A 24,946-nucleotide genomic window follows, 5' to 3' on the forward strand; every position below is an offset into this window, starting at 1 on the left:
ATGTTAGGATCACTAGACACATTTTTGACATCCTAGGTGCTAAAACAGCATACATTTTTTTTTCAGTGTATGTATGTAGATGGTGTCAACTTGGTCTAATATAACTGTCCTCGATTTTGTAACAGGTCGTGATGAAAACGCAGTTCCGAGACCCGCACGGGATACTCAACTCCCTCCAGAACATCTCGAACACCCCGGTGATATTCGAACTCCTCCTGGACGCCGCCGAGAGCTTCGACGTGTGCATGATCCGGCGTTCGGCCCACCTGTCGCCGGAACAGAAGGAGAGGCTCCTCAAAGTGGCCACGGCCCCTCTGAGCCTTAGGCACCAGGCCAGACTCAGCATCAGGAAACACATGGGCAACAAACTCATCACCCGAGTCGAAGCCCTGCCCATCCCTACGGTCCTCCACCGGTACCTGATCTACGACTTCTACTGATCCCCGGCTCCCGTCTGGGGGATACCTCATCTTCTCGTTACCTGCTTCCAAGTTTCCATTCATGCCTGCTCCTCCCTCCGAGGCGTCAAAGAAAGAGTCTGTACTCGCCATAGACAAGTCGTTGGAAATAAGAAATTGAGGATTTTCATCCCTGTTTCGGTCATTACTTTTATCCTTCTCAATGGGGTCAGTCCATACAGGATTATTGAAATTGATAGACAACACGATAGGCAAAGCTATGGACAAAACTATAGACAAAGCTGTAGAGAAGGCAATAGGCAAAGCTACAAACAAAGCGTTCGACTAGGAAGACAACGGGAAAATGAAGCGATCCTATTGATTGAAACGGTTGGTTGTAATAGACTAAAAAGGAGAAAATGAAGGACTAACGATAGGGTCCCTCGTAGGTTGCCCCTGGTCAGTCCACTACTTGTCTCCTATACCTATTGTAACCATCCGCTTCAGTAAATAGAAGGTGATAGCTCGGGGTCAAAAAAGGTCCTGATGATATATTTTCGCTGTCGAGACCTCTGAGGGCATCGTGGATTAGAAATCTCTTCTAGCTGGTTTCAAAGAGATTAGAAAATTGAAAATGTTCATATTGATTTCAAATCGAACAGACTATCAGAAACTTTTCAGATTTTAGTGAACTAAAGTCGCCTACTAAGTTTCGATTTAGCTTCTCAAGATTTGAGCTTCTTTGCGTTATGCGTTCGCAAAGGAGTGAAACATCTAATCAAAGATAAGAGCAGTTGCGTTACTTTGCTGAGTAAAACCTGATTGAACTTTCGACTTGTCGTGGCGAACTACATCTCTGAAAAAAGCAGGTGCCGCGCGAAAGCTGAAACGGGCTTTCCACGCGATGAAAAAGGTGATTTATATGACTGTTTTAAATTAAAGCTTGTAACCTTTTGTGATAAAATTTACGTTTATAGACATGTTCTCATCTTATGTTAAGGACACGACGATGTGACAGTATTTTTAGAATATTTTTATATATTTTTATTTTAGTACTCCGTTATTATTTTTTTCATGATTATTATTTTTTATAATGTTTCGTAACTTCTCGAAAAAGCACCTCAACAAAGAATGAAGACTCAATAAAACTTGAAATCTATTGCCGAATATTTTCTTCATTTCATCTATGTATTTTAATGCCCTGGGACCTCAGTAATCAGTATTGAAGGTAATATTGAGGAATTCTAGTGATTTAGTAATGTTTAATAGTTGGAGATATTACTCCTAAAGGAAGAATATCGACAAGGGCCATGTTTGGGGCCACCCTTTAGCTGAATTTTCTCGACTCAACGGTTTTTTGCTTATTGATTTTCTACATTTTGCGGCGGAATATATCATGATTTGGTTATTTTCGGCGTCTTTTCGGATCAAATGCTGGCCTAAGTATGGGTCCAAGGCCGATTATGGCGAAAAATGCGGGGTTTCAAGCATTCAATAGCAAACCTGCAAAATCCAATTTCTCTGCCAAAATCAGCTTTTAGAAGTATGTTCAGGCCAGTATTAGAACTGTTAAAGCCGCAAGGAGACCGAAAATGACCGAGTCAGGACGCATTCCGTAAAATAAAGATCTTCATTGAGCAAAAAATCGTAGAGTTGAGGAAATTGAGAATGAGCTCATAACGGTCCATATCTATACCCTTCTTTTCGACAAAAAATCATTGAGCTAATTCCCGAAGGAGTTGCCAGGGAAATGGAAATCATTTTACAGCGCTATTCAATCAAATGCTCAAATATTATGTAGCGAGATGAATAAGTAATTTTTAAATAGATAAATATGTGTGCTCCTAGTCTTGTGTTTGCCTATACGGCATAATGGAGATGTTGCATATGTGAGGAATTTGCGATTTGACTGTTGATTCTTATGTAAAAGTTCGCGAGAAACACGATGTGGCCATTGGTTTTCTCTGAAATTAACTGCCAAGCTCAAAAAAAGCTCTCAAGTTGAGGCCAAAATGGAGGGGATATCCCACGCTACTCTAAGAGTCCATCAAAACAAACTCTCCATGCAAAGATAGGGATCGAGCAAATACATTGACAGGACTGCCCTTTTATTTGGGGACTCTAAAACTGAAAACACAGCATCACTGCTAATGTATTTGCTCCTTATCTTTGCATGGAGAGTTTGTTTTGATGTAGAGGTGGACTCTCAGGATAGCGTGGGATATCCCCTCCATTTTGGCCTCAACTTGAGAGCTGTTTTTGAGATTGGAAGATGATTTCAGAGAAAACCAGTAGCACCATCGTGTTTCTCGCGAACTTTTTCAGAGGAATCAACAGTCAAATCGCAAATTCCTCACACACGCAACATTTCCATTGAAAGTGAACTTTAAGGTTGACAGTGATATCCGGAGCTGCTCGAATCTTACGACATAAGGAAGGTGGCGATCCATCCTTCCACAATACTTGAGTTAAAGAACTCTAATTATTTGATATTGATACACAGAAAAAATGAAATTGCTGATTTAACAATGTTTTCGTTGGGACAAGTGTCCGACATGTTTCAATGTAGATTTTACGATAAAACATGCTAATTTAACTATCCCTGTGGTTGATTAGCTTTCTTTTATTGTAAAATGTTATACTTTAAACATGTCGGATATATTTTTCAACAGTTTATTTGTTAAATTAGCAATCCATTTTTTCCGTGTAGTTACTATTTATCGAATCGTCACTCGGAGATTCATCGGACATTAATCGAATTATGTGAGATACATCCGATCTGAAATGGAACACGGTTTCTCCTGCAAAAGCAACAATTTAAGTCGACCTCGAGGAATTAAGGTAGGAATTAAGGAGAGGTATTAAGGAAGAGTGTAAAGCGCTCCTTTATTTTGGACTCTCGCAGGAAAGCCCACCGTAGACGCCGCGCCGCGCCGCGGGCCGCGGGTGAAGCGGCAAGTGCCTGGACAGTCAAAACTCCTTCAATCCCGTGCGTATGCAACCCGGACATCCATGGAGCTCGAATAGTTGCATTCAGGAAATAAAACGTGTGTTCGTCGTATTCGACACTAACTGAGAGCGCTTCACTCGCTTTTCATGCACCGTAATTTAATTCCAGCGTCGCCTATGGTGCCGATGAAGTAAAATATTACTGATTATTATCGCGACATTGTCAGTGAATTATCCGAATAATTGTTTGATTGATTAAATATATGACAACGTTACCGTCCAAATTTAAGAGGTAGGTTTGCACCTTCCCGAAAGTTTTTCAAAATCATAGAAGCTTTTCTTTTGTATTTTGTACTTTTTAAAATAGCAAATCATACGAATCCCTTGTTTAAGAGTTACAATACTGCGTTTTACTCGAGGTTCGAAATAAATTTCCATTTTATAATAATGCTTTGTAGAAGACAACTTGAAACTCTCTTTAAATCACAGTGTCAACCACATGGGTCTCCTATGCAATGACAGGAGCTGCCTAAAAACGATTATGAATACGGCTCTCAGTGATTTACGGGAGCAGGACCCCTTGCCCCCCCCCCCCTCCCAAGGGCCGTAGCCAAGATTTTGCCAAGATTTTTCGACGGAGATTTGCCGGGTGAAGAGGAGGGGAGGGTCTGCGCTTCTCAAAACATGGGGTTCCGGAGGTCCTCCCTGGAATTTTTTTTGAAAAATACCCTTTTTATTCTTTCGAACGATAAAGGCCTCCTAAAAAAAGGAACTATTGAAGGCCGACTATTCCGATTATAGGAGCCGACTATATGTTAGTGTTAAATGATCAATTGCAGCCATCGAATTTTCAAGGTCAGGTCTACTTTTTTTTTCGAATACCAGCGTCCCGTGGGTATTCGATGGGATAAGTGAGCTCTGTGTGCAACTTAGCTAAACATCATTCCATCAAATACCTGCGGGCCGCTGATATTCGATGAAAAGTGTCTGATCGTGAAGATTTGATGGCACCACTTGATCGTGCGACACTAGCTAATGAACACGACCCTCAGATCCATCGAAGTTCGAAGGAAACAGGATTTCGAAAATTCGGGCTTTACTTCCCTCTCGGATAACCTCAGCATGGAAGGGATGATCGAACAGTCTGCCGGACAGTCCGGCGTGGCAGGGCCCGGGGGGAGGGGGGAGGGCTGGAGCGGGCTCAAAGGATGCGATCGCATCGCTATGCGTCGACGACAGTAACTTACAGGTGAGGGGCTCGGTGGCTGTGCGGGGGTGGGGGCGAGAAAGGGGATCAAAACACATGAAGCGCGGCCGCGGGGACATCGGGACACAGGACGGGGACAGAGGAAGCACAACCTGCCGAGTGCCGCCCGCGGACCCGGCATACCGCAAGCTCATTCTGGTTCGCGCCTCGCCCCGGCACGGTTCCTTCCGTCCGCTGATGACCACAGGTAAAGCCCTCATTTTTTACGCATGGAGTCGCCGTCGCCGCCCGAGTGGAGTCAAACTCTCGTTTCCGTTCGTCACGAGTTCAATCCTATGCACTTTTACGTCTGCAAAATTCACAAACGATTTTTAGATTTTTTTTTTTTTTTTTTTTTTTTTTTTTTTTTTTTTTTTTTTTTTTTTTTTAATACGAAAGTCATGACTTACGGTACGTCGGGACCGGTGTGAGTCTGCCTAGGAGTTGTTATTTTGTGCATGGTTGAAAATCAATGTCACAAATTTGGATTTTCCAACTTTCCAGTCTATAAAACCGACAGTTCTTTCAATTATTTATTTATTTATTATTATTTTTTTTTTAATACGAAAGTCATGACTTACGGCACATCGGGACCGGTGTGGGTCTGCCTAGGAGTTGTTATTTTGTGCATGGTTGAATCTCAATGTCACAAATTTGGATTTTCCAACTTTCCACTCTAAAAAATTGACTGTTCTTTCAATTATTTATCTATTTTTTTTTTTTATTTTTTTTTTTATTTTTTTTTTTTTTACGAAAGTCATGACTTACGGTACATCGGGACAGGGGTGGATCTGCCTAGGAGTTGTTATTTATGCATGGTTGAAAATCAATGTCACAAATTTGGATTTTCCAACTTTCCAGTCTAAGAAATCGACGGTTCTTTCAATTATTTATTTTTCTTACTTTTTACGAAACTCATGTCTTACGTTTCATCTGGGACAGGGGTGGGTCCGCCTAGGAGTTGTTATTTTTGTGCGCGGTTGAAAATCAATGTCACAAATTTGAATCTTCCAACTTTCCAGTCTAAAAAATTGACAGTTCTTTCAATTAAGTATTTTTGTTTTATTTTTTTACGAAAACATGTCTTACGTTTCATCTGGGACAGGGGTGGGTCTGCCTAGGAGTTGTTATTTTTGAGCAAGGTTGAAATTCAATGTCACAAATTTTGATTTTCCAACTTTCTTTATCTACAAAATCGACGCTTCTTTCAAATTAGTTTCTTCCCTTGCGAACGCCATGTCTTACTTTACGTCTGAGACAGGGGGTGGATCTACGTAGAAGCTATCACTTTAATGCGTGGTTGAAAATAAGTGTCCCGAGTTTAGATTTTCCAACTTTATTCGGTCTAAAAAGATTGACCGGTTTTCAAAATTGTATTTATTTAATTATTTTTCTATTATTTTATTTTATTTTTTCTTACGAAGCTTGTCTAACTTTACGTCTAGGTTAGGGATAGGATCTACCCAAAATCTCTTAATTTTGTATGCATGGCTTGAAAATCAATGTTTCAAGTTTGCATTTCTCACATTTTTCGGTCTACAAAATTAACCGTGCTTCATAACTTTTTTTCATTTATTAATTCCATTCGATATTTTGATGTTTTTTTTTTTCGTAAAATTTCCCCCATTTCGAAAGTTGTATTTAACTTCTCAACTGTGAGAGGTAGGGGGGAGTGATCATAGATCTCTCATTTGCACGCATGGATTGATAATAATCAATGTTCCGCATTGTATTTCAGCGCAATTGTTGGTTTGCAAAAATGATTTTTTTAAAATTTATTTTCATTATATGAGCGTAGCCTTAAGCCAATCCTTATGTTGGGGAGGTCTGCGTGGAATCTTTTTTGGCACACGGTTTCGCGATGTATTGTTTGCTGTTCTTACTCGTATCAGAAATCGTAATAGGACTGCCAATTTTCGAAGGTGTTCCACGTGGTGTTGTCCATCAGCGATACTGCACTCCTGAAAAATCGCCGTAAGAGCCTTCAAACATTGCCAAATTTCCTTCCATAAAACAAGAATGTTAAGGAAAACTTATGGATATCCCCCCCCCCCGATTTCTCAGAGAATTTCAGTCATAATTTAACCTGCAAGATCTGAAAAATTCAGAAAAAGATTCAAACTTTCCCTAAAAATGAATGTTTTATAGAGAAAATTTTGACAACATCCGAATATTTATACGGCATTTTTCCCTGGCACAGCAGCATGGAAAAGTCTTCGTTTTATACACAAAGCGTAAAATTCGAAGTAAGTAGAGTGAACCACAGTTTTTCTCGTTTTTTTTTTTTGTTCCTAATTTGCACTTCAGCACTTTTTCGCTGTGCAAAATAAGCGTTGTTTTAATATGGTTCTTTTTTTTTTCATTTACTTGAGGCATAACTGCGTTTTTCCATACATTCGGGGAGGGGGGGGGGGGGGGCTTAACTTGGAATCTTTTTCGACGATGATGCTTTTTGCGACGGATTTTTTCTAGTAATGCTTACTCCTGTCAGAAATGCGGTGAATAATTCAAAATCTTAGAGGTTGTTCAGTGGTCTTTGTGGTCTTACGTGTGTCAAGTCCAAATTTGTGTCTGATTAATAGTACCATTTACCGATTAATCATCTTTGACATGTCTCCTGCCCTCCCTGTCTTTAGTACTGACTACTTAAAAAAGACGTTCGTTTCATCTTGAATGCAGCTAGCTCACTGATGAGTGCGTGTAGTGAAATCATTACTTTAGTTAGCTTTGGTTCACATAGGCAACTAAACTAACTTCCTGGTAAGGCGGAAAGTATGACCGAGATTTGAAGGCGCTCCGCTCTAGGCTGAGTGCGAAAGGAAGTTTTTTATAACTGAAACTTCTTATACGTTACAATGAATTTTTCGCATCTGACAAGTTGACTCGCAAATTGCCGATGACTGACTGCAGACTGCTTTTTACAATGTTGCAAATACATACCGACTGTGTAAGTCGGCAATTACATAACTCGGTTTGCGACGTCGCAGACTTCCTATCACACTTTGTTTTTTAAACGGAAAATTACTCAACGGCAATTCTTTAAAACCGCCTTGATTTTTCTTCTCTGTGCGAAAAAAATTCTGCATTAACTTGAAGGAATGATGTCAATTTGTTCTCCTTTAAAAAATTAACATGGAGGCGGAGATTTTCAAACACCGCAAAAGAGTTATGTGATTGCCGACTTACACTGTCGATATATTTAATTTTTCTTGTGAATATATCTCTGGACAAACTTGATCGCCAGCGGCTAAGATAACGCGATGAATTTACAAATGCGTGATATGATAAAATTTTTGTAAAGAGAATAGTTATCGATTTACGGAAAACTATCTTTACGGTGTGTGATTTGAATAGCCAGTAGGCACGCTTGTGTATTGCGTTGAGTAATTAAATTTAGGACCTATTGCCGCCCAAAATATCAAGACATTCGGTAAATCGACAATGGTTAAAATATGAGACTTTTAAAGGTCAGGAATTTGTTTCCTTGTGAAAAAAAGGCTCAATTATTTTCAAAGCCTATTTTTAGTTCTGTTAAGCTGTCGGCGTAAGGTACTTAATTATTAAAGCCTGCGGGTAAACTTAAAAGGTTGACCTTATAATTCCTCGGAGACCGGTCGACCTCAAAAAAGGCGTCGAGGTATATGATGATTTGGACCATATTCACTTACATTCGTTCCCCTAAAAAGTTTACGCGGATCAAAAGACGTAATTTTTTCGGACTCATCAAACAAGGATCTGAACATCAAACGGATGATGTCATTTCTATTAATAAGTGACAACTTGTAGAATTAGAGATCTCACCAGCAACAAGGGTAAACTTGGGGTTGAGGCTCCACTGTTTAGAGGAGAGTTTTACAAAAAGATAATCTAGCGCGCTCTCTTACAGTGTATTCCGCTGTTTTGTACTGCAAAATGTTTCTTTTTTTAAACAAAAATATCCTTTTTTTCACACTTTATCTTGCATTTTGAGCTAAGGGAAGGTTCTCTCTCAAATTTTAAAAAGGAGGGGCAAAATCTACCCTATGCGGGTCTCAACCCCTCGGGTCAGTATCTTATTCCCTATTTGAAATGAGGATGTACATAGGCCTTGTCTCCACGGAACGTTTTCATGGGATTTGTCCCACGTTCGAATCTCAGGAATGAAACTTTTAGGATTTTTCCCGGTTACCATCTGCACGGGACGGGGCTCATACGGTCCTGCGACAAGTTTGCGCGAGAAGATGAGTCAGTAAAAATCGAGTGTTTAACCGCGATTAAAATAATAATTGAACACGATTGAAAATAAGACACATTATTTTAACTAAACAAACACGAACAGTGGAGTAATTAACAAAATATCGTATAGTTCAGTTTGGATCCCAACGATGACCCCGGTGAGCACCAACCATCTGTTTGGTGAGCCCCGAAAACGCGGATCGGATTCACGAGAAAATACGAATTCACCGGATCGGATTCACGCGCTCTACCCGATCCGCCGCGAAAATTCGCTTCACTCATTACTGGGGGAAAATATTGATTAAATAAATATTTTTCCCGACTTTGTAGGTGGGATTTTTTCCAGGGACAAATCCCGTGAAACGGCCCGTGGAGACAAGGCCCTACAGAAAGAGGGAACATGTGACATTTTTCCGATTAGAGTTTTTAATCACGCTAGAACGCAGGTTAACTTTAATAAAAGTAGGAGCACGTACCTTGGAAGCTTTTCACTTTTACTCCGTCGAAAAGTCCCTTCAACAACTGACCAAAGTTCGGGAAAATATTGATCAACTGGCAACGAAATTCACATTTCGTTCATTCTCTGACGTAAGGGCGTATCTCAATTTTCACGTGAGCCCTGTTTTCTATAAAACCATATGCTTTCCAGGGCTCAAGTGGAATTAGAGATATGCCCTCACGTCAGAGGAACGACTATCTAGACCCAGTTCAACAGGGACGCACCGAATCGCACCCAGTTTGAAGCTAAAAGAAGAGGTTTGAAGTTTTATACTTGGGTGAAACTTCATGTTAAAGACAAAATTTTACGACTATTTTCAAGCTTAGTGGCGAGGCATGATAATCTATTATCAATATTTTCCCATTTGAAGCTATGGTGAAGAGTCGATAATTATGGCGTTCGTTGCGAACGCATTAATAATCGATCTTTTTTCATAGGTTTGAATGGCAAATCAATCGACACATCGCCACGCCACTGTACAAGCTTGACATATGTTTTCCGGGCTTTGAATTTTTGACAGGAAAGAATTTACAACTAGTTGATTCAAAACTACTCTCAACTAATTTTCTTCCCCAAAATGTGATTGGGTGCCTTCCGGTTGGATTGAGCTCACTTTGACAGCAAAACTGGAGAAACTTGGTTTTCGACAATGCAGACGTCATGTCATACTTTTATTTTCTACTTGGAAAACTTATTAACTCCATTTTCTTTTAAATTTCCGTGATTTTTCTTCTCTATGTAAAGAATATTCTGTGAAAATTTCAAGTCATGATGTTGGTTCGATCTTCTTTTAAAAAATAAAACAGGAGCGGAGATTTTGAAACACCGCAACCGGGAAGCGCATTTTTGCAGTTTCACTGACAATTGGACTACATTTTGCAATAAGGAACCAATATTTCTGGCTCATTTTAGAAACAACATGTATTTCATTGGTTCCCCTGTGCAAGAGGGTGCTTTATGGAAGAATCAAAGATAGTGGTTCCTTATTGCAAAATTTAATCTAATCCATAAACAGATCCAAGGAAAGAGTGTAGAGGACGTGCCCCCTCCGTACCCCGTTTCGTACCTCCCCTCACACGTACACCCTTCCCTTCCATTCGCCCAAAAAAAAGGAAGGGAAAAATGGTAGGAAGGGAAGGGGGAGGAACGGAGGAAATAAGAGAAAAGGATGCTTATGTTTGGGAATTATTCATGACAAAAAAGTCAAACGGCAAATATGATGCTTTGAAATTTTGAAATTTTTTTAGGTAAAGCCCCTCAGAACTCTCTTCCACCACCGCCCCCCCTCCCGTTCCGCCGTTCCAAGTGTCTGGATCCATCTATGCGTCGATTTGGTCTTCGATTAATTTAATCGGAATGTTTAAAGGTGATTTATGGCAAATAGGGATGAATTGAGAAAATTTATTATGAATAAGTATATGAATCGCGATAAATTGGTATCATTTGTTATGAGAAGGGTCCGACAGGATGCGCGACATTTGAAAATTTCTGCCGCCATTTTTTTTTTAACTGAGAAATGGAGAATTTGCACGCAATTTTTTTATTGCTTCATCTGAAAGTGCCTAATGAGCTGAGTTCGCAATATTTTTCATAATTTTTTTCTGACATGGGAAATTGGAGAAAAATTGATTTAAAAGTGAGAAAATGTGCCGCCTTGTGACGTCATCTGGCGGCATTTCCCATTTAAACACATGTATTTTAGCAGAATCGGTTATTTTGTCATATCTCCTCTAATAATTGCTCAATTTATGAATCAAGGGTATCTTCGTGTTCAGTTCACTCAGAGGATTCCACTTAAACAGGAAATTCATCAAATTTCAGACCCTTGCAAATTCTCCATTGTTCAACGAAACTGTCCGAAAAGTTCACTGAATTTTCTTTGTGCTGTCGATAAAATTTAGTAAAATTTTCAAGCAGATTCAACCGACAGTTTCTCTGTAAGAAAATAAAATGGCGGCGAAAATTTTTAAACGTCGCGTGGCGCTTGTGATACTTCGGCCGGTAGATGACGAAATCATGCTGAGTCGATTCGAGCTCTTGAAAGGTTAACGCTGTTTACTTTACACGCGACGAGTTTAAAAGTCGGAGCGATGTCTTTTTCCGCTTGGTCCCAAAAAGTCAAAAATATAATACGGCTTGGTGACGAGGGACTGAGATTGACCCACTGAACGTTTTGAATGGGCAAGACTCGAATGAGCCTCTGCTCCTCCGCCCGCTCGGGAACAAGGAAAACGGTGTGCATTCTCCTCAGGATTCGCCTACTTTGAGAGTCTCGAGCCGTCATTTATGAGTCACATGTGCCACACACTGCAACTTCCAATATTTTGGAAAGCGATCGTTTCCATTTAAAATCCGTCGAGTTCCCGGTAAGGAAGTCCACAGCGACGAGAGAATGTTTACCAAGGAGGTCTTCCTGTTTTACTCTGTGCCCTAGTATTACAAACGAGGAAAATCCTCGCGAAGCATGGAAACTTTAAATTACTTAAATTGGGTCAAATCTCAGGACGCTTGAGGTTAGGACAGAGGGAAAATTTGGAGGAAAAAGCTAAACATTGTGGAGCGTTCTGGAACGGCCGTTCACAGCCTCCCGGTGACCTGTTCCAGAATAGCACGACAAAATGAAAATATTGAAATAAAATTGCGATTTAATGTAATAAAATCGCGATAATTTATTTTCCACGTGGGAAACTACCGAACGTCCGTTTTTGAACAATTTGATTATTTTTTTTTTCTGCGTGAAAAATTTTCTGTGAATAAACTATGGTGTTGGTTCGGTATTCGATTAAGAAATCAAGTAGGAGCGGATATTTTGAGACACCGCAATTGAGATGCGCATTTGTGCAGTTTTACCGTTGATAAGGTCACGATCAAATTGAGTCATCGAATTGGGCCTCTCATTGGTCGCATCCTCACCTCAGGTCTTTTTCCACCAATCAGAGCTTCAATTTGATGGCTCAATTTGATCGTGTAACTGGACCACTATATTAAAGCATGGAAAGACACAAAAGAAGTCGAAAGTTAGGAAACGAGATGGAGAATGGCCAGTGTGAGAAAAACTGATTATTTATTTAAGTTCTGTATCGTCCACTTTTTACTTTTGTCCAAGTGAAACCATATCCGATTTCTTACATGATAATTTTGTTTGCATTAATTGAAAAATGATGACAATGACCCTATACCTTAATTCCTGGTGCCAACAAATTTGGCTTGAGAAATTAGATATGATTTTATTGGCCGAACCACAAAATTCTTGTCGTAGAGATCAGAACTCACACACAGACTTTGGTTGATGAGTAACAATTTTCGAAAATAACGAAGTGAAGCACACCCTGTATAGATACGCTTATTTGTCCTAAATTAAATCGCGAACACACAAATTTAGATATAATGCAGTGAAGACAATTGAAAAACGCCAATGCAGGGCCGGATTTACCTACTTGCCGCCCATGGGCCGCCTGTATTTTGCCGCCCCCTTCTCATTCGTTTTGAAAAATCAATAAAAACCATCAAACGAACGTGCCGGAGGGGGAGGGGTGCATAAGACGCATTTACCTGCTCGTGTTGGATACATTTCAAAAGTCGCAAAATTTCACGGAACTTGACGCGAAAGTTAAGTTCCGTCCTAACCTATCGTCGTTCACCTATCTCTGTGTGGACAAGGTACTCCATTTATAAGAAATGAACCGAAAAATTATGAAAGAACAAACATAAATGGGATTTAATAATTTTAACTTCCGCCGCCGCTGCGCCGCGCTGATCGCACTGTGTTTGACGCGATGCGTGAAGTATTCATGCAGTCTTGTAGGCGCTAATATGTGTTACATGCCGACCGCCGCGCCAAGGGCTTGTCCTTTTCATCTCAAGTCCTCGTCATCATTCCTCTCTGCGCTGAGCTCCAGGCCAAATTGCATGTTTATTTCCTCTCTTAACTCGACTAATTAAAGATACTGTCTCTTGTATCACCGAAAAACGACAAAATTAGATATTACTATACTCTCAGGAAAAATATATTTTGTTTCCTTTTCTTATTGATAATTTTTTTTTCTGAATTCGATACTTTTATACCTACATTTAAAAAAATTGCAAAATTTGCTGCCCCCTAAATTTGTCGCCATGGGCCGCGGCCCATGTGGCCAACCCCTTAATCCGGCCCTGCGCCAATGCACATTACAAAGGTTCTAAATTGTTGATGGGAGACATTTTTTCGCACATTTGCACTTTTGAGCCCCCCAAAAGATGTTCTGGCGTTCTTTGAAATTCGAATTCGTTTAAAATATATTCAAGGTATGGATACTTTCTTTTGAAACACCCTGTGTAATACTCTCATTCTTGTAGTCGAAGTGGTTCTAAAAAAGTCCGCCAAAATCGGTGTTCGTTTGTATTTGGTCGGCCTTTCAAGATTTTGTAGCGTCTCGCCCTCGTCATAAGTTTGATAGATGGGTAGGTACAAGTATAATTATCGTTGCCACAATCCCTATGATACTCTACAACCGCAATATGAAAACTCTAAATGTAGTAATATTAAGAGATGTAGAAAATTTAGTAAGAATGTATGCTGCTATTAATTACATGTTAATGAAACTTCGTTATCCCGATTTCAAGAGTCTAAAGTTTGAAATAATCCAAGCAGCACAGATTGCAAAAAGTAGCAATTAATTCCACTGAGTGTTGTATATGTTGCCTAGCTCCTATTTGAAGGGACCCCGTTTATTGAAACCTACTGCAATAAAATTGAAATACGTTGCAATTTTTCATTGCATTGCATATTGCCTATCTTTCTGACACATACAGCTCATTCTTCTGATTGTTTAAAATCGGCGTAAATTGACTTAATGATGTAAAAGTATTGCAATTTAATCGTGAAAAAATTATAATTTTATTGAAATCAAATTAAAATTTAATTTCAATATTTTCATTGCACTGTGCTACTTGGGAATTTCAAGATGATGAATTACTGTAGATGGATCCTCGAACCATTGCCAATACAAAACCCGCGCCTTCCCCTTCAAAATATCAATTAAACCTAAAAAATTGCATTATTTTTATACATTTCTTATTCTACAAATAGGCCGAAGTTTTCCGATTAGAGAAACCTTAGGAATTAAATTACGAAATCCTTTCGCATTGTTTAATACTGAAAGCCTATGATGCTGAGCAATTTTGGCTCCATTAAAGTGCCTGAACAAGTACCTTCCTTTGATGTTAAATGCAAGGAAGTTAATAAAAAGCACTCCCAACGTTTATAATTAGTTTACTCTCCGTGTTTCCGCATCACCTGACTGATGTTTTGTTCGCAGGCTTTCAATCATGACCTACTACAACACATGCACCTCGCTATTTTACAATACCGTGTGTTACAACCCCGAAAAATTGAGGAGTTGCGGATTTTAGGTATCTGACACGCTTTATAGATGAGCTACTATCGTCAACTAACTGAGAATTTTGAGTCATTCCTTCTACAACCAGACAAATTCCACAGTTAGAAATGTTCGTGTTAATGGTTACTTTGTATTAGTTTTCTTTTTGTTGGGTCAGCCGAACAGATTTGATTGCTCAAAAAAATGTTTGGGGGCATCAACCAAAACCCCAAGTCACTGTAAAAAATCTGGGAATGAAGTGTCTTGCTGAACTAATGTCTACTTTTGCTCTTGTTTCTCATAATGCCTCACAGAGGTTGCTACTTGCGAGTGATTGGCACATTGTACATCACCAACATCGCAATCCATGTTCAGTCCTGGTGGAATGCTCCTATATGATTCCTAACGAGACTTCATTTTCCAACCTACAGGTTTGGTTAATGTTACCAAAAAAAAAAGAAACTAACCAAAGAACATTAACCACACGTTCAGAATATTTCGTAGTCAACCTCCCATATAAATGAAAGCTTCTCATTTCCGGGACGAAAGAACGTAACTCCATGCTAAGATTGCAAAAGTGACTCATACGATTCGGTTTTTTAAGAGAATGTGCGTGTAAAAGTGTTTATACAATTTTTTCTGAGAGATCAGATGAAAAATCCGGGAAATTTTCTGTCAGAAATGTCCAAGATTCTCTGGGTAAAAATATTTGCTAGGAGAAATTTGGCAACATTTAAATGTGGTTACATTCTCTCGTGAGGAAGTGACAAAACGTCGGTTATATTTTTTCTCTTACTGTGTAGAAGAGATGCCCTTGCGACTTTTTGTTGTAACCGAAAACGCCTAGAAATTAAAAACTTTGAATTCAAAATTTAAGGTTTTAAATCGGCTTCAGCCTGCAAAAAGGTTAGGAGGTCCTGCAGGGAGGTTTATTTTCTCTCCCTCTTGAGTTACTTATTTTTACGCCGTAAGATTGATACTTTTAAGTAATTGATGGCGATATAGTTTTGAGCTAAAGCTTATTGCAATCATGTGAGTGTCCAATAAAGAGTGACTTTGGTCCTCATCACATTTTGTTATTAAGCTAAAAAGGCCCGGTAGGTTATGAGTGGTTTTTCCAAAATGTTCAGCATTTGTAAATTCATTTTATTTTCTTAAATTTAGTGAGTAGGTGAGTAAATAAATGTTAGAAATAAGAATATCGACGGTGTAAGTTGGCAATCACATAACTCGGTTGGCGACGTTGCAGACTTCCTGTCATACTTTAAGTTTTAAACGGAAAACAACTCAACGGCAATTCTTTAAAACTGCCGTGATATTTCTTTTCTGTGCGGGGAAAATTCTGCAAAAACCTCAAGAAATGGTGTCAGTGTGTTCTCTTTTCAAAAATAACATAGAGGCGGAGATTTTCAGACACCGCCACGAGTTATGTGATTACCGACTTACACCGTCGATACAGAAATATATGTTATGTTATATGGAATGACACATATTATGGGTATAGTTTTCGATTGTATTTTATGCAATAAAGTCAAGCAAAATGAGAAAATCTAGTTTAATATGGAACACGAACTGTTCAGTATAACAAAAAAACCTGTTTGAGATAAACTATGTCGAGTTTCAGTTTCTGATACTAAGAACTTCCTATTACTCCCACGATCAGCGGACTGATTATTAAAATTGATAGACAAAGCTACACACAAAGAATAAAAAATGACTGAAAGATTCCCCATTTGCAATCTTGCAGCGAGATTGCACGGAAGTGCAAGCTGGTGCCAAGACTGCGATCTTGTATTAAACTTGCTGTAAGCCAGTGTACTGACTGGGAAAGGTACTCTGAGGACAGACGGACCCATTCTTAATTTCCGGAACCAATCAGAGCGACAGCATACGCGAGCGGGAGCCGAGAAGATGAGGCAGGAGCCAATGGGAGCGGAGGGAAGGCCGGACTTGGAAAGTATTCGCCGATAGCTCACGAGACGCGGGTTTTGCGACGAACGAGCCGTTATTTTTAAACGCAGGTTCGTTGTCGCCGAAAACTCGTCTACTGTTGAGTCAATTCCACCAAAAACAACGACGGTCTGCCTATTCTGTAAGGAAGACTTCACCTGGATTCGTTGGAAAATCACCTATACACGCCTTGGAAAAATCACCATGGATAAAAATTGCACTCTCTTCCATTTTAATCAATCGATTTTGATTTATTTTAAAAAAATGTAAAAAAAAAAACGTATCATAATCGAGGGGCTTGCAGGACAAGGTGCATAAGAGCAGTTTTTGCTACTTCGAGGAATACGTGTTTGAAGTTTCGAAATTACACGGATCCTTATGGCCGAAAAAGAAGTTCGAACTGATATTTTAATGCTTAAGATTTGGAATTTGGGAGCAAATTTTTCACAGAATATGCATTACTAGGGCTATTTTCACTTGAAATCATTGATAGGTATCACATTTTTATCAAAAATTGCACTTATGCGCCTTGTCCTCCAAGCCCCTCAATTGTGTAACATTTGATCCGATTTTGAACTAGAACCTCAGCGGCATGAGAATTTTTTGCCCAATAGAAGCAGAGGGGAAGAAATTACAATGTGAATGTGATGTATTGATGTGATTGGATGCATAATAGACATTGTAGATTAGACGTTACGGTGTAACATGTACTTGTACTAGCTTAAGATTTTGAAGACTTAATTTTACATTAAGTAATACACTTTAAAAAAAAGAGACAATTAGTAAACGAAGTTTTAAAGTAGTGGGGAATAAATTATTCCTTAATTAATTTTGGATATGAGTGTTCTGACTTTACTATATGTGTTCCAGAGAAGTCCACAAATGCTTTTCAAGTTTAAATTGTAAAACTGGCTTTTCAGGGAGTACCTCTTTTAAAGCTCTAACTAGGTACCTTAAACATTGTCAAAATCATTGAATATTTTATCTTGTACTGCATACGTTGTCACTGTTATCTTGTACGTCTCTATTTCCTCAGTTAAATTGTTTCTATCAACTATCGGAGAAAACAACACTAGGGGAGAGAAGCAAATCTGAGTTTGAAATCCTCGGGTTCGAATTTGGCTAATTTAAAACTTTTAAGACTTTTTTGAAAAACTCACGCTTTCACTAATTTGTTAAGCGTTGGTGAAAGCGTGAGTTTTTCAAAAAAGTCTTAAAAGTTTTGATACAACTTTTACTGTTTTTCAAAAAATTCGATTAATTTTTTTAAAAATTGGCATAATTTGACGTATATTTGTGCTAAAAGGAACGATGTTGCACACAAACCTCATTCACATGATTCCTTTTAGCAAATACGTCCAATATTGACTGCGAGACGAGATTTGTAGACAACTCACGACATAGCTTCGCAAGTAGAACGGATGATGTTTGTTGGCCTACCTCGAAAATTAAAGACGTATAACTGTGCGTAACCCTCATTCCCTTAACTTAATTGGACGTATTTCTACCAAACAGACCTATGTGGAGGTGAGAAATATGGGGTATGCTCGTCGAAGCTGCATAAGAAGCAATGTAAAAGTGGACGTGATTCCTTTTGAAGAATTGGAAAAGCGGGATATTACATTCTATCAAAGAGACCTATGTGGCAACTGAATGCGGGAGTCATGAGCCGCGGGCATGGCAAGAGAGCCTTGTGGACAGGGCTCACGAGTTAAGGGCTCACTCTAGCGACCTCCCCGTCGTGCCGGCGCTCCTTCGTTGTCGCTGACGTCACTGGCGCTTTGTTATTCTCATTCACTCTTACGCAAAGAGAACTAACGAGCACACCCAAAGACATAAGGACGGAGCGCTAAAAGCAAAAAATGAAGCTTCTTTTCAATCACCTCTACTATTGGCTAGAGGATTGGCGGCGAAATCGGGACAAGTTTGAAATTCAAATGTAGGGCGGGAACTAAATAAAATTGCGGAAACAAAGTATTCTAGGTTGATTTTTGCCCAAATTCACTTACCCACTCATATTTGTTTAACTTTAGGTTAGTTTTAGTCCGTCGTCGACCGATTAATTTCATTTGGGAGTAACGGTTATCTAGGACTGTAACGGCCTGTTTGAACCGGCAGAACCACCATGAGCAAAAGAAAAACTAACTTTATCTGAGATTACTGCCTATTACCGAGCAAAAGTAGGTGTATTATATTAGGACGCAGTCCCAACTTTCTTAATATAATCGTTTCAGGCATTTAAAACACGTTTAAAAGAAGAAATGTGGAAAAATCAAGAGGACAAGTTCAAATCAAATTTCTGTTTGCCGCCATGGATTCCCGCGCTCATTTACACACTCACACAAGCACCCAGCGCCCAACCAGGCTTCATTTTTCCCCCGTGCTTTTAGATACGAGCACTCCGTCTTTATGTCTTTGAGCACACCCCATATTTCTCACTTGCACATAGGTCTGTTTAGTAGAGATACGTCCAATTGTCGCATCAATTCTGTTTCCTCTTAAAATTTCAGTCACAAAAAGCTACAGTTCATAATGCAGCTCTCCCGGGTCCTTTTTCAAGTACGCCACGTCGTTAGGTGCATTATTTTTAGGCCATTAAGGCATTCTGCGTCCGTAAGATCGTCGCCCCTGGTTCTAGGTTAACACGGAAACCACAATCAGTTTATTTCACAACTCTCCTCTTAAGAGAAAAAGCAAAAACAGGTAAAAAAAAGAAAAAGACCATAGGACCAAGAGAAAAGTGACCAAACGAGGAGAACAAGGCGAAACCATGGAAGAAAACTCGATGCACTAGAGGCCTTTGACGCGATAATCATGAACCTGCAACGGCGCTATTGCATTCTGCGCCCATAAAGTGTTGCTTATTTTCTGCTGGTTCTTGCGGAACAATTTTGAAATATTCGCTCAGTCTGGCTACGCCGGGAAAGTTGGGGGCGAGGGGGCGCTCCGTGATGGGAAGCTCGCAAAGGAAAATTTGAGCGGTTGAATTAACACTGACCCATCAGGGTGAAGGGATTATAGGCGCGCCCTCGATTTTTGAACCACTCTTCCATACCATTGGTCACAAAATAATAGGTGAATGTCACTGGACGCGCGGCCCTCGACGCTAGAACTTTTCGCAATTAAAAAAGGAGCCTGATATCTCAAAAAGGTCAATTGTCAGGAGAATCCTGAGCTTTTCTAGCTACCGCAGACCATTCACTGAAAAAAAATTCTCTGCGTTTTTACCACGGTCCGTTGGTAACTTTACCATCTCACTTTGTTTACCAATTATTGGTAATTTTACCAAGACAGACTGGTAAGCTTACCTAAAAACTGGCATTTTTACTGTTTTTCTCAGGTAAGAATACACCACTTTTATTGGTAATCAATTCCTGGTAACTTTGCCATTTTATCTCGGTAATTCTACCACAGTCGATATAAAATATTGGCGTTTTTACCGGGGTCCAGTAAAATTATCGAGATTTCTCGGTAAAATTACCAATTCCATAAATGGTAATTTTACCAAGAAAAAACTGGGATCAAATAGAACCCTGAATTCTTGGTAATTTTACCCTTTTCTTAGTAAATTCACCAAGATTTTTTTTCAGCGTTAGACAGGATGCGAATCGAAGTTCTATGAAACATCGTCACCTTCCGGCCAAAGTATCACAAGCGCCATATGACGCTCGAAAATTTCCGCTGCGATCTTATTTTTTACGGAGAAATCGTTCAACGAAGCTATCCGAAGGTTTCATTGACTTTTTTTTTGTGCTGTCGACAAAATTCAGTGAAAGTTTCAAACAGATTCAACTGACAATTTCTCTGAAAAAAATGGAGTGGCGGCGGAAATTTTTAAACTTAGCATGGCGCTTTTGATATACTTTGGCCGGAATAGGTGTTGCCTTATCGAATTTTTGTGGGTTTGAAAACGTGGAACACACTCGTGAAGGAGAAAGGACCACTTATTTTTTATTTATTCTCATTTATTATTATTTATTCTAATTTACGCAAGTATTGGAAAACTAGCTCTCGACCACTCCCGAACGAATTATTTGTACTTGGGTCGGATACGTGTTCATATTAATAAATGCGCTGAACCTCTGGGAGGGCGATGATCTTCGGGAGAAGAGCCGAACTTTTGAAGTTTGAATATGTATCATTCATTTTCCAGTACTAACTATGAAGATTTTTGAGGAGAACCCCAAGTCCCTATTCAAATGTTTGGGTGATCAGAAAATAAAACCATTGCAATTCTCTCACTTAAACTTTCTATCACATGAGAGTAGTACAATCTAGACTACATTTTGCAATTAGGAGCTTTAAATTCTGCCTCATTGTAAAAACAATATACACACCATTAGTTTCCCTACGCAAATAAGAGTTATTACGCGAGGGCCAGAAAGTAAAGTTCATAATGGCAAAATGTAGTCCATGTGATCAACGCATCTCATGCAGGAAAAAAATTAGATCCTTCCGTAATTTTGGTTGAAATCGTTCACTGAAAGTTCGCCTTCAGATGTTCACGGTAAAGTAACGTCCGTAAATCCTGCCAACGGCTCTGCCGCAAAAGTTGATGCATGTATGTGAATCTCATGGGCGGGTAAGTTGAGACCTCGCTATCAAAGGTACCCACGTGCAATCCGTCGATGGAATAAGACAGACGGGATACGAGGGTAAGGCCCTCTTATTAATTCTCGCATCTTGGAGAGGGTGGCAATTGGCGGCCCAATCGATAAACGTTTACCTTCAAAAGATTTCGCTCTCGAATTCGCAATAAACACCGCGACCCGAAGAAAGGGTCGCTGAGCTCCGATCCCCTAAGTACCTAAAGCTCCATTCGATCGGCAAAAGAGCGTAACTCGATTCCCGCGCGGACTACGCAACTACAGGGTGATCCAAGGTGAAACCGCCAGACTGCAGCGGTGAGTTCTTTAAGTCAAAACAAGACCTTTTTTCTTTCAAAGTTGTTTCACCGAAAGTGCTTTCAAAGAAGGCTGCAGCCCCTCCCCCATAGTTCTAGCAAACAAGTTGTCTTGCCTGCATTTACTCAACGTTAATGCGTCGAATCTGATGAAAATTGGTACATATGCATATACACTGGAAAAAAAACCACATCGGATCTAAAACATAGACAAGAAAAAGGACTCTTAATTCAATCAGATTTAAGCTTACATATAAATCAAAAGGAAATCCGCTCAAATTAAGAGGCTTGGTTCTTGATTTTAAATCCGATTGAATCAAGAGTACCTTCTTCTTGTCGATGTTTTTAAGAGTCTGGACTCTAGATCCAATGTGTTTTTTTTCAGTGTATGATTTCTTACGCTGAACTCTTTAGTGACAAAAAAACTCGAAATTTCAGTTAAAAACAGAGTTTCGGGTGTTCGCAAAATACCAGCTTTATACGTTTAAAACCCATATTTTTGACGTTTTTTAAGTCTAAGACCCCCTTCCGCTCTAAACCCCACTTTGGACATAGTTTTCGATTCGATTGATACCATGGTATCAAATTATGGGTGCATACCTATTTTCATTTGGTGTATTACCTTGCCAAAATGCAGGAGAAATAATTAATTTGCCAGGACTCTCAAGGGATACTAACCCATCAAAAATGATTTTGAAAATAAACTGTATTCTACTGCCGAAATCGTCACCCTCCGGCCAAAGTATCGCAAGCGCCATGCGACGTTTAAAAATTTCCGCCGCCATTCTATTTTTTTACAGAGAAATTGTTGGTTGAATCTGTTTGCAAATTTCACTGACTTTTCTTTAAAAAAAAAAAATTCTTTTCGATAAAATTCGATGAAATTTTCAAATACATTCAACCAACAATTTCTCTGTGAAAAAATAAAATGGCGGCGAACATTTTTAAACGCCACACGGCGCTTGGGATACTATGGCCGAAAGGGCAAAGCAGCATAATGTTCCGATAGGGGTACCTTAGGGTGCGTCAAAAAAAATGAAAGTCTGAAATGTTCCGCTCCCCAGGCGGCAATCGATGACGTTTGGTAAAAAAACATGTTTGCCAAAATTTGGGCCAATTTCAACCATTTTAAATGGTGCCAAAGGTCAATTTTGTGATGAAATTATGATATTTTGGTTTAGACCTCGATTTCGTACAAAAAACTCGATTTTACGCTGAAATCGTGCGTTTACGAGAAAAATGCCAAAGAACTCGACTTGTAGAGGATGAAATTTTACACTAGGGGGACGTCTTTGTAACCGATAAAAATCAAATTGAACTAGAAAAACTCAACTCGGTATTTATTTTTTTGGTCCTCAGAATTTCCGAGGTCTTACAAAGTAGAGGTTTAAAAGACTAATTTTTCACGAAAATTAGTCGAAAGAGGGTATAAATGAACTGTAGGCAAGTGTTGAGGATGCAAATGTCATCAGAACTTCCTCAGTTTCAAAAAAAGTTCCAACAATTTTGCACAATCCTCCAAAAAGTGTACGGCTCGAGAAGCAGGATCGTGCTATAATAGTAAGGGGAAAGTGCGGTTTGACCGGGAAAAATTGCGTAACAAACTTTCCCTATGTAATCGTCATCAGTAGGTCCCCCTGAACAACTTCCTAAAAGTTAAAAATGGCCCGACCCCGGAACACCCCTCAAAAAAGTTAAAATTGAAAATGGCGGCCGTAATAAGAGGGTCCGGGAAATCGGTATTTTAAAATGCTCATTCTGTCTCATCATGTTAGGTATCATTTCCTATGTAATTTTGGTCGTAGATTTCATAAATGAATTCCGCAAGGCCCCTTCTGAGCTTACGTTTCTCTCGGTAGTCGTATGTTTCCTTTAATGTCCTTTATTAAATACGTTTATAACATCAAATGTAAGTTTCTTGGCCATAAATACATGAAAATAAAGACACTTCACTTTCCTTGTTCCTTCGGTGAATATTTAAGAAAATGCAACCTCCTGCCTTTCACATTTGGCCGCCATCTTCGATTTGGAGCGCGTTCTTTGGCCGGAGGACCTTGTGGAATTCCTTAATGAAATTTACGACCAAAATTACATAGGAAATGATACCTAACATGATGAGACAGAATGAGCATTTTAAAATACCGATTTCCCGGACCCTCTTATTACGGCCGCCATTTTCAATTTTAACTTTTTTGAGGGGTGTTCCGGGGTCGGGCCATTTTTAACTTTTAGGAAGTTGTTCAGGGGGACCTACTGATGACGATTACATAGGGAAAGTTTGTTACGCAATTTTTCCCGGTCAAACCGCACTTTCCCCTTACTATTATAGCACGATCCTGCTTCTCGAGCCGTACACTTTTTGGAGGATTGTGCAAAATTGTTGGAACTTTTTTTGAAACTGAGGAAGTTCTGATGACATTTGCATCCTCAACACTTGCCTACAGTTCATTTATACCCTCTTTCGACTAATTTTCGTGAAAAATTAGTCTTTTAAACCTCTACTTTGTAAGACCTCGGAAATTCTGAGGACCAAAAAAATAAATACCGAGTTGAGTTTTTCTAGTTCAATTTGATTTTTATCGGTTACAAAGACGTCCCCCTAGTGTAAAATTTCATCCTCTACAAGTCGAGTTCTTTGGCATTTTTCTCGTAAACGCACGATTTCAGCGTAAAATCGAGTTTTTTGTACGAAATCGAGGTCTAAACCAAAATATCATAATTTCATCACAAAATTGACCTTTGGCACCATTTAAAATGGTTGAAATTGGCCCAAATTTTGGCAAACATGTTTTTTTACCAAACGTCATCGATTGCCGCCTGGGGAGCGGAACATTTCAGACTTTCATTTTTTTTGACGCACCCTAGGGTACCTATTAAGCCAAATTCACACTGTCAAACTAGTCATCCAACTCTTGGATGCAACTAGCAATTTGTCGAATGAAAAGTTGGATAGTGTGATACTGACGCACTGAAAAAAAATTATCGGCGTTTTTACCAAGGTCCGTTGGTACCTTTGCCATCTCACTTTTTTTACCAATTATTGGTAATTTTACCAAGACAGACTGGTAAGCTTACCTAAAAACCGGTATTTTTACTGTTTTTTCCAGGTAAGAATACCACTTTAATTGGTAATCAATTCCCGGTAACTTTGCCATTTTATCTCAGTAATTCTACCACAGCCGATAAAAAATATTGGCGTTTTTACCAAGGTCCAGTAAAAATACCGAGAAAGTTCAAAAATTTTACCGAGATTTCTCGGTAAGTTTACCAATTCCATAAATGATAACTTTACCAAGAAAAAACTGGGATCAAATAGAACCCTGAGTTCTTGGTAATTTTGCCCTTCTCTTAGTAAATACACCGAGATTTTTTTTTTTACTGCAACTGGTGGCAAAGTTTTTTGCGTCCAACTTTTCGTTCAACTATATG

The 24,946-nt window shown here is 39.3% G+C and overlaps 1 protein-coding gene and 1 long non-coding RNA gene across 2 annotated transcripts in view; both read left to right on the top strand.

The window, feature by feature from the left end:
* Nucleotides 1-1,557, top strand: part of LOC109039508 (ankyrin repeat domain-containing protein 61) — a 41,013-nt gene extending 39,456 nt beyond the window's left edge. The window contains exon 6 of the mRNA XM_019055007.2: nucleotides 126-1,557. Coding sequence (XP_018910552.1) covers nucleotides 126-440 — 315 coding nt within the window. The 3' untranslated portion in view covers nucleotides 441-1,557. The remainder of the gene's footprint in view (nucleotides 1-125) is intronic.
* Nucleotides 1-24,946, top strand: part of LOC140224119 (uncharacterized) — a 643,754-nt gene that overhangs the window by 214,383 nt on the left and 404,425 nt on the right. The gene's annotated exons all lie outside the window — the stretch shown is intronic.

This window comes from Bemisia tabaci, chromosome 2, assembly GCF_918797505.1.
Source record: "Bemisia tabaci chromosome 2, PGI_BMITA_v3".
Lineage (NCBI taxonomy): Eukaryota > Metazoa > Arthropoda > Insecta > Hemiptera > Aleyrodidae > Bemisia > Bemisia tabaci.